Source organism: Eucalyptus grandis, chromosome 10 (assembly GCF_016545825.1).
Source record: "Eucalyptus grandis isolate ANBG69807.140 chromosome 10, ASM1654582v1, whole genome shotgun sequence".
NCBI lineage: Eukaryota > Viridiplantae > Streptophyta > Magnoliopsida > Myrtales > Myrtaceae > Eucalyptus > Eucalyptus grandis.
Genome location: NC_052621.1, coordinates 31,764,383 through 31,774,396, shown reverse-complemented (window position 1 = coordinate 31,774,396; position 10,014 = coordinate 31,764,383). Strand labels below are relative to the sequence as shown.

The 10,014-nt window shown below is 40.5% G+C and overlaps 1 protein-coding gene across 1 annotated transcript; it reads left to right on the top strand.

Moving 5' to 3' along the window:
* The first annotated feature begins 3,987 nt into the window (after nucleotides 1–3,987).
* On the top strand, nucleotides 3,988–5,422 carry LOC104429009 (basic endochitinase). Its single transcript, XM_010041913.3, has 3 exons — nucleotides 3,988–4,319; nucleotides 4,466–4,619; nucleotides 4,887–5,422. The coding sequence occupies exons 1-3, from the start codon at nucleotides 4,040–4,042 to the stop codon at nucleotides 5,254–5,256; spliced, it is 804 nt and encodes a 267-aa protein (XP_010040215.1). The 5' UTR covers nucleotides 3,988–4,039; the 3' UTR covers nucleotides 5,257–5,422.
* The last annotated feature ends 4,592 nt before the right edge of the window (nucleotides 5,423–10,014 follow it).

Genomic DNA, 10,014 nt, shown 5'->3' with positions numbered 1-10,014 from the left:
CCATCTGGTGAGCGTCCTTGGGGAGTGCGATGCAATTACAGTACAGTAGCCACGTAATGCAAGATGAACTGTAGTGTGTACCGCATAATGTATCGTTTTGCGATTACCCAACTTTGTCAACTCTCGCCAGATCTACTAAATCATTGCATTGCATTGCCTCGTGAAGAAACGCGAGGTTTGTAAAAGACAAATGTACTTGTGCTCTTCTTCCCTCCACAAAGGTTGGAGGGCCATAATTAAGGAGACAACTAGAACCGATAATGACTTCCCAATCCCTTTCCTTGTCCACCGGCACCCAAAGACAACAACATGAAAAAGCATGAGGTCGAGGGGTTGGCGATGGCATTGCCTTTCCACTTCACCAATTTCTCATGAGCGTGAGCATATTAGGCCGATTGAATCAGAAATCAGCATCCGCACCGACTGATTTGGTCTGATTTTTAGGGTGTTGATTCGGTTCCTTGTTGCATAAAATTGAAACCGGTGATTTTCGGTTTCCTAAATCGACAAACTCTTTTTAAATTTTTTTTTATTTCTTAAAAATTATAATAAACCCTAAAATAGTAACAACTTATTATTTTTATTTTAAATTTTTCTTTAGCTAAATGACCAGTTCTATTTTCCTGTCCTAGGACTCTCTAGTCTAGTCCCTCATCTTAAAAATTGAGAATCGATTCTCTTGATCTAGTTTTCAATTCCTAGATGAGGTAGCGATCACCACTAGTTTCTCACTTCTTGAATTGAGGGGTTGGGCCAAAGACGATGATCGCCTGGTGCCTTCATGTGATTATCGTGGGGTCAAATGATTGCACTTCCTCTTTAATTGCAGGGTTCGCGTCGCGGACCACGTTTTATCATACGTAATGGCCTTCTTACAGGCTCAACCATCGGTCAATTGCCAATACAATGAGAGGTTTAGTTGGGATTCTCCGCCCTTCAAATTGAAGATAGACATGTGGCAATGCAATCAATGGGGCTTGCTGATTGAATAAAAGTTTTGAGTGATGCCTCAACAACCCCCGTTTGAAAAGGACACCCTTTTCATTTATATTTTTGTAATTATGGATTCTTTTAACTCAATCAATATCTGCCGTTCGTCGAATTTATGAGCGCTCTCTTTTAACATCGCCCGATAGATTAAGACGGATTTACAAAACTGATATGCTAAACGACGTGACTTATCGTGAATGATTCCAATAAGAATGCGTCGTGTTAAAATGCAATCACAATACGTTGATTCACTTAATGTATTAATTTTATAAATTGTAGCCCCTTATCAAAATAATGGGTTCAACCCAAAATACGCGAATCTAAAGAAAAGAGGGATTATTCAACTTTTCTCAAAAGAAGAAAAATAGAGAAAAAGTCACTAAAACCCTCAAATGATACCCACTTTGACACATCTACTTTAAAACTTTTTTTTAAGTGAAATAAAAAATATCAAATATGACTACCATGACACATTTATCCTAAAAGTTATATTGTGAATATTCATATCAATTTTCCGTCAAGGTTTTGTCCAGTGATCTTTAAATCAAAATATTTTTTATTTTAATAAAGTCACCTAGGCACTATGTTAACACCATTTGCCTAATAGTGCTCATTAATGTGATTTTGATAGAGGGTAAAATGTATTATATTGATATAAATTTGAGATTTTTCTAAATGTCTCACCGTAAATATAATTTGATGGTGTTTTTGTTGGTTTTTTTCAAAAGAAAATAATTATTGGGACGGAGTCTTGTGGCCAATGTGTAAGGGCTTGGTCCACCACGTGGGAGGGAGCAGTGCCCAGGCCTTGGCACGCGTGCGCCATGCAATCTGGGTTAGCCCACGTGGCGGTGGGCCTGCTGTCCCCTCCATCCACATCACGTGGCATGTCCCGTGATTTGGTCAGCTTTCTCATCCCCCACACAATCAAAACACGATAGCGACGCATATCCAGCAAAAATAATAACTTCATCAATAAGATAAAGTTTCGACCAAAAAAAAAAAAATCATTAAGATAAAGTCCAAGTACAAGCTCGAGTGGATGGACATAAAATTATTTATCGATATGTTTCCTCTTAAAAAGGTCATATCATTAATAATCGATCTTCCAAATTATTGATTCGGGTGGAATCTTGCTAAGGGACCAAATCAGTATAGCAATGGACATTGATCCTCTCGATGTAGGGATGAAAGCGAGTGGAAAATTTTGTCAAATTAAATAAACCATTTTTCATTAAATTTTAAGATCTTGGGCCATTGTATATAATTTGTGAAATTTGTTTAGCATTTACCACATAGTGTGAACGAAAAGGATTGAATCGGACAAAACTAATAAGTCATGGGACGAAATTGCACACGAGAACAAAATGCGGGGTGTGGAGTATGGGATTTCACCCCCAAGGAGCAGCCATGTGAAATTGCGCTTAGAAAATGAAAGGTGATTTGAATTCTGACATGGGCCTAAATATCTAAGTAGCCGAATAGGTTGAGCAGCTGCTTGGTGCAGACCCATGACATTCCTCGAGCTTAATTTAGTGGGCCGAAATAGCATCATCTATGAACTTTATTTTTGGGCCAACAAGACCCATAAATTCAATTTTCAGTACACATTTGACCAAAAAATTGAGTAAATCTAATCTAATCTGAAGCCTATCCATGCCACGGATTACGTTCCTCACACGGATCTACGGTCTATGGCATGATGTAATCCTGACTTTTCCACCATTAAGATAAGATCATGATCTCTTTTGGGATCAATAGTCAACTTATTCCAATAAGTGACACTGACATTAGGCAGCTTCAATTTTGTGCATAGAAAAACGAGACGACACATTTTAGATTTGAGTATTGAAAAATTGAATGAATTAGTTTGGTAGGAGCTTTGACACCCTTTTATGAATTTATTATGTAGAAGCTTTTAACGGTTGTCGATATAAATGATACTCGAGACTCAATCGTGATTAAACTAGGCTAAACCATTTAGATGAAAAGAATTACACGAATAAGACCGCCAGTCCCATATTGTCTCTTCTATGAAATCATACCAGTGTTAAAATTCAGAAGTACTCAATCACTCAATCGACAATTTCCTCCTCCAATCAACGCTATAAAGACAGAGAAGTGTCCCTCACGATTGGTACTTCTCCAAGGTCTTGGATTGAATTGAACGGGGGCGGCTTCTCTTTGACAGGAAGAATTCATGTCGTCGAGTCATTGTGGGGTTAAATTCCGTGAGGCATACGACTTGATCTTCATCATCTTGTTTTAGAACAGTAAATGGATCCATTCGCCTCGAATGTTTACAATTGATGTTCAATCCATAATTAAATTATTAAAATCTCAAGCGCTCTAGTATGCTTTGCTCTTTCACCATTTTGATTTGGGTTACGGTCAATTCAATGGGAGGATCGACCACCCAAATTCGAACCTTACCCAAAAAGAAATAGGGACTTACCAAAGCTAAAGCAATGAAATGACTCGACTAGACTAAAAGGTTAGATCCGCTTGCCCTTTCTATTGAATTATATAAACCTGATTTTTTATTTATTTCCAACATTATTTTGCACGTAGAACGAGCTGATGGAGTATATGAAAAAGTTACGGTAAAAAGATAGATTTTTCATAAATAAATCTCTTCAAAATCCTTTAAATTCGAGTCGGCTCTAGCATTGATGGTTTGCTCTAATAAGTCATTTGGAAATTGTAAGCAAACCGTTAAATTCTTCTAAAATATCGCTTATATATATAAATATCGATAAGGAGTATTGCCACGTGACATTCTCAAAGAAGATGGAACAAATTTCCGCCGTGACAAGCGGTGTAAATAGAAGGTCGATGGCGCACGGCATGGACAAGCCTCCGCGTCTGTGCACAAAATGTCAACATTGGATGTTTTGAGGAGGACCGTCACTAGCTTCAGTCAGTTGAATTGTCAAATCCTGAACTCTCTCTCTCTCTCTCCTCAATTCCTATAAATAGCCACCAACACGAACCTCCAACTCCAACCACAAACGAACTACCTTAGCACAAACACACAATTTCGCAGAAAATGAGGTTCGCGTCGTTAATACCGCTGCTCCTCCTGGCCTCGGTGCTCGGAGCCGCCGCTCAGCAGGGTGGGGACATTGGCAGCTTGATCAGTCGGGACCTGTTCAACGAGATGCTGAAGCATCGCAACGACGGGAATTGCCCCGCCAAAGGGTTCTACACCTACGATGCCTTCATCACGGCCGCGAAGTCATTCGGCGGGTTCGGGACCACAGGCGACACGGACACGAGGAAGCGAGAGATCGCGGCGTTCTTGGCTCAGACATCGCATGAAACCACAGGTTTTTGTCCTCAACTGATCACTTCAGTTCTAGTCATTACTCTGTAGTTTGCCATGCTTTATCGAAGTCTAGTTCATTGGCAAAAACAGATGGTTTTCCATTGAACGATGCATGGTTTCGCAATGATCGACCAAATTATTTTGTAGGCGGATGGGCAAGTGCACCGGACGGTCCATATGCATGGGGATATTGCCAGTTGCGAGAGCAAGGCAATCCTCCAGACTACTGCGTTGCCAACCAGCAATGGCCTTGTGCTCCTGGCAAGAAATATTATGGGCGTGGTCCTATCCAAATCTCTTAGTAAGTTACTAAAAATCAACCTTTCATTTCATTGTGTTTAGTAAGTCCCTAATTTCATCGTCGCGACATTTACCTAGACCGAGCCTGCTTATGATTATCACTAGTTTTTGTATTGGCACGAATATGGTCGGTGTAGGTTTGGATTTAAGAAAGATTGGTTTCCTCGGATTTTGACGTGATTGGTTGATCGTGATTTTCCCGGTTTGGATTAAAGAAAGATTGGTTTTCTTGGATTTTGATGTGTTTGGTTGATTATGATTTTCCCAGCAACTACAACTACGGGCCGGCAGGGAAAGCCATCAACTCCGACCTACTGAACAACCCGGACACGGTTGCAACCGACCCCATCATCTCATTCAAGACGGCCCTCTGGTTCTGGACGACGCCGCAGTCGCCGAAGCCCTCGTGCCACGCCGTTGCTGCTGGCCAGTGGCAGCCGTCTGCCGCGGACACCGCAGCTGGGCGGGTCCCTGGGTATGGGGTCATCACCAACATCATCAACGGTGGGCTCGAGTGCGGGAAGGGCTCGAACCCGCAGGTGCAGGACCGGATCGGGTTCTACAAGAGGTACTGCGACTTGCTGAAAGTGGGATATGGCAACAATCTGGACTGCTACACCCAAAAGCCATTTGCCTAGTTCTATTACTAAATCAAATCATTGCTCATGTACTGGTGATCAATAAGCTGAGATGTACTGCTGGATTTTTATCCACACAAGAAAGGACTAAATAAAGGATATTGACCATCCTATTATCTCAATGAAGTTTGCAGAAGCTGTGCAACATGTGCAGCTAGATTTACAATCTGTGTGCACCATGAACTTATCAGGAAACTAGAGATATGAGGCTTTAAAGTCGAATTTCACCTAGTGAGGATGGCAAAGGAAAATGCGATGTTGGCGAATTAGTTCAGCCATACCGTCTAATAAACAGCAAATGCTATTGCATCGGCAAGCATTCTTGCCGGCTAATGAATGTAGTAGCTCTCCCGGATGCGCTTTAGCGGAGCGACAATCCACCTCCATGAGCATTCACGAACATCGCATGAAGTTGTAGGAATACAAACTTTAGTTCACGTAAAGGCGACTTCTATCACGAGGATTCCCCTCCTCGTTTTTGTGGGTGAGTACTCGATTTAAATGGAGGCAAATAATTGATAAAGATCTCCAGAACGACTTTTTGGTCAACACTGAGGGAAGTCCATAACGATGTAGGCGGGACCTTGAAGCCAATCGTGTGGCGGACCAAAAGACGAGGGCAAACTACAAACGCTTTCGTAGGATTTCAAGTAGAGCGCAAACGGCAATTTAGCAGCCACAAAGAATCTCCACCTGAACCAGTAAACAGCGATTCCTTGGCGATCACATTCTCGAGAAGCTCAACAAAATTGATCAGGAAATTCTTTACGCCCATTCTTCGGCAAACAACGAACTGATATCCCTCCTACCTTCTCAACAATGACAGTAAGAGCAAAGATAAAGGCCTGCCTTCCATGCTCTGTTTATCTAGCACTTGCTCCAAAGTTCAGTCTTCTTCAGCTCATATATTGGCACAAGAAACTCCTACTGTGCATCAATTTCATTAATTGATATAAGGCGATCACATATATGGTAAAGGATTCTGGTTTCAATATTCATCCAAGCAGTATACCAAAGGAAATTAGGGCAAGCCAAAAAATTGCTCATTCTGACATTTGGTTTGGATGAGAATTATGACAGTCAACCAAAATCACAATCAATCATGAGTATAAGTTTGGAAGTAAGCGTCAAAATCAGTGCAAGATTGATGAATAATTCTTGATACTTCCACCAGAATAACAAGTCATACAATCTGACAGAGTTCGATCTTGACAAGAAAAACTCAAGAAACAAATAAAACTGCCATTCCTATGCCATTGCTTCTCATGATAAATAAAATTAACGCCAATATATCTCCAAGCCAAACTCTTGATATACCTTACGGGCAAAAATTTGAGAAAACAGTGATGAGATCTCTAATCTCTGCAGCAGCGACAGGTAAAAGCATCCAAACAGGTAAATGGCTGTGACTTCTCTTCCAGTTCCTGTGCTGTGGGCAGCCGTTCTAGATCATATATACTGCCTCTGGCACAACAAAAGTGGTACAAATTTCGGCAAGCACCTTTACTGAAAGGATAAACTCTTTCGGAAATACCCCTGCAGATTGCATGAGAATTGCATAAAGAAGCTGGTATATTGATGGCCAAAGAAGAAATGGCTAGAACATTGACATGAAGAAAATCTCCTCTACCTATCTAGCTAAGCTTGGATAAAATGTAGCATTCAGTATTTTGCATTTGCATGTTTAACCAAGCCCATTCTCATGATAGTGAGTCAAAAGAAAGGATCATGCTATATTATATGATTACGCGTGTGTTTTGCATCTTTTCAAACAAAAATCGGTATTGTTGTAGGCCTAAAAAAATGTCCGATTGAACATTCTTGGTGAAGGTGCGTCATGCCCATGATACAGATTATCTTCAGAATGACTATGCATTAAAGAGCAAAGCATACAGTAGATGTTACCCCCAGGGTCTACAAAACAAACCACAGAAAATCCTCACTTGTGCCCGAATAGTTGCTCTAGTGCTTCTGATTCTTTCTTAAAAGGTAAATCTATGTACATTGCAGATGACAGATACAATAGAAATACATATTAGTGCACCAAACTAAGATATGGTGTACGTTTGCGCCTTACAAGCTCATAGGTGGTCTAATTCGGCAGTGATGGTTTTATTTGTATGATGATGGGCTTAAGGCCCGTCCGCCCATGTTGGGCCTAAAATCCTAGCCCGCAAGATAAGGGCCCATGGATGAAGGGTTGAAATATGAAGATGTGTTACGTTGAGGGGATGTGTCTTTTGGAGAAGACGTATTTAAGGGGAGAAAAGAAAAAGATAACGCACCTTTTAGATGTATGTACGTTTTCTTTTCTTTTCTTTTCTCCCTCTCCCAAAACCAACATAAGTTTCTCTCCCTTGAAGCAACAAGACGCTCCTCGGTAGAACAGGATCAGAATCCTTCCTCAATCTTCAACATTGGTGTTTAATCTGTGGACAATAAAGTACGCTCGATTTCATGGTGTGTCTTTGATCGGTGATACATGTTTGTTTTTGGTTTCGTCTTCCGCATTCGTTTTAGGGGTTCAATTTAGTGTCGAATCCGTTTTAGGGAATCAATAATTCCCTACATTGGTATCAGAGCCGTAGTTCATGTTTCCCGATCCCCTTTTAATGTTATTGAATTATTTTTTGTGGTCGAAATTCGAGAAAAGCTACTGCTGGTCGATCGGGGACGGAAAAACCCGACACCCGTGTACTGTTCACCCTGTTTTGTGATTTTCTGCAAGTCGAAATTCATTTTTGATAGCGTAGGGTCGAAGCTCTCGTTGATACGAGAAAAACGAGTGGCGGATCATCACTGGAGGCTGCCGAATGCGCCGCCACGCGCAGCTGCAAGGAACTAGTGTCGTCAGTGCGTGCGTTGCGTGACATCAGCCTGCGCACAGGCGCGGCACGTGCCGGTCGGTTCGTCCGACCTGGCTCGTCTGGTCTAACCCGGATCGATCGGTCCGACTCGATTCGACCCGACTTGACGGCCGTTGACTTGACCCGTTGACCACCTTTGACCCGTTGACCTGACCCATTGACCCGTTGACTGGAGTTGACCACCGTTGACCAGTGTTGACCGGCCAAAAAAACAAAAGAGGAAAATTTTGTATTTTCCAATTTTTGTTTATTATGGATTATAAGTAATCCATTTTTTCCGCATTTGTTGCATGAACCATGGAAAATTCTGTATTTTCCTTTTTGTTCATTGTGGATTATAAATAATCCATTTTTGTACTGCATTTGTTGCAGAAACTATGATGCGTTATGTATGCATACCTGCATTTCTAAGAACGGACGAAGAAAATGCAAGACTTAAAGGGCTAATGATAGAATTAGCTAATTATCAATGGAATGATGGTGATATAGTATTACACGTGGTTAGGGTCAATTAGATGATACAAGAAATCATCTAAAATGGTTATCCTATGCCGGATTTTGAGAAGGTGCGGCTTTAATGAACACTCTTCCACCTGAATGGCAAGCGGTGTTAGATCACCTATGGGAGGTCAATGTGGTCTCGAATTATAGGAGGCTTACGGTAGCTTTTGTAAGAGAATACTATAGGATATAGTTAACTAAAACTTCACCCCTTGGGATGAGTGCCACATGGCGCAGAGTGAATGCACCTTGAGGTGGCATGAGAGCTCTCCAAAAGTCTTTCCTTGGTTGGCCAATGTGCCTTCAGATTTCTTAGAGAATTTTAGTGATAGATTAGAAAAGACTTTCCCTATTTATTTCTTAGATTAGTTTGAGATGTTTTATGTGAAGATATCTCTTTCTATGTTGATATTTTCCTCTAGATATATTACTTAGTGTAATGGACATGTTTAATAATTGAAAGTTCAATGTTGTTTATTATTGTAAATAGTATGTTAATTTACAATTAGTTGTGGGAAGTTCAAGAAAATTTTAGTGACTTTGCTGAACTTGTTTTGCATAGAAGATTATATTAATGATAGTTTTAAGTTAGAATTTTTGGATGATGATTGGAAACGTAGTGACATTTTGATTCCGAAACCTTACTTAAAATTATTCACTAATATGATGGGTTTGTACAAAATGGATGCATAAACAATAGGCATTAATAATTCGTGCAAATATGTCTGATATGTTCAAATTGATGGTTTTAGCAACTAAGAACGTAATTGCTGATTTGAACAAAGAAGAAAAAATGAACGGCAAGAATTGTGAAATATTGAATATGAAAATTCAATATATGCTTGAAAAGCAAGAAGCACTAGAAGCTCTTGACCATGTTATGGAAGAACTTGAGGATACTGTGCGCCACCTTGAGTTAGTAGAGGACTGCCTCAAGGTATTTGAGAAGGAAACACATATTTGCTATATTGCTTCCAGCTTAGAAGGAGCTTCGAGCTCTAAGCGCAAGCGCATTGATTCGTTCAATATGTAGAAATGCAAAGGATCAAGTCCTTCTTGTAAGAAACCAAGAGCTAACCAACGTAAGAGAGGAAAACGTCCTCGAGTGAAGAGTATTTCAAGGATGAAGTGTTACAACTGTGACCAGAAGGATCACTATGCTCACGATTATCGCAAGTGAAAGAAGGTACTCACCCCTTGTACTCTTAAGAACTTTGCTAATGTGTCAAGTTTTGTATTCTTAGCTGAATCTAATCCTTTGTGGATTGTAGATTCAGGAACAATAGACCATGTAGCGAATGATAGAGAATCGTTCGTGGAATTCCGACGAGTACCAACTGGAACTAAGCGGATCCATGTAGGAAATAACTCCAAAGCAGAAGTAAAAGGA

What these genes read in the sequence shown, in the direction of transcription:
- LOC104429009 (XM_010041913.3), top strand. Translation starts at nt 4,040, where the DNA reads ATGAGGTTCGCGTCGTTAATACCGCTGCTCCTCCTGGCCTCGGTGCTC. An exon ending in GACATCGCATGAAACCACAG is followed by an intron (nt 4,320 to 4,465) that starts GTTTTTGTCCTC and finishes ATTATTTTGTAG; the next exon opens with GCGGATGGGCAAGTGCACCG. An exon ending in GGTCCTATCCAAATCTCTTA is followed by an intron (nt 4,620 to 4,886) that starts GTAAGTTACTAA and finishes TGATTTTCCCAG; the next exon opens with CAACTACAACTACGGGCCGG.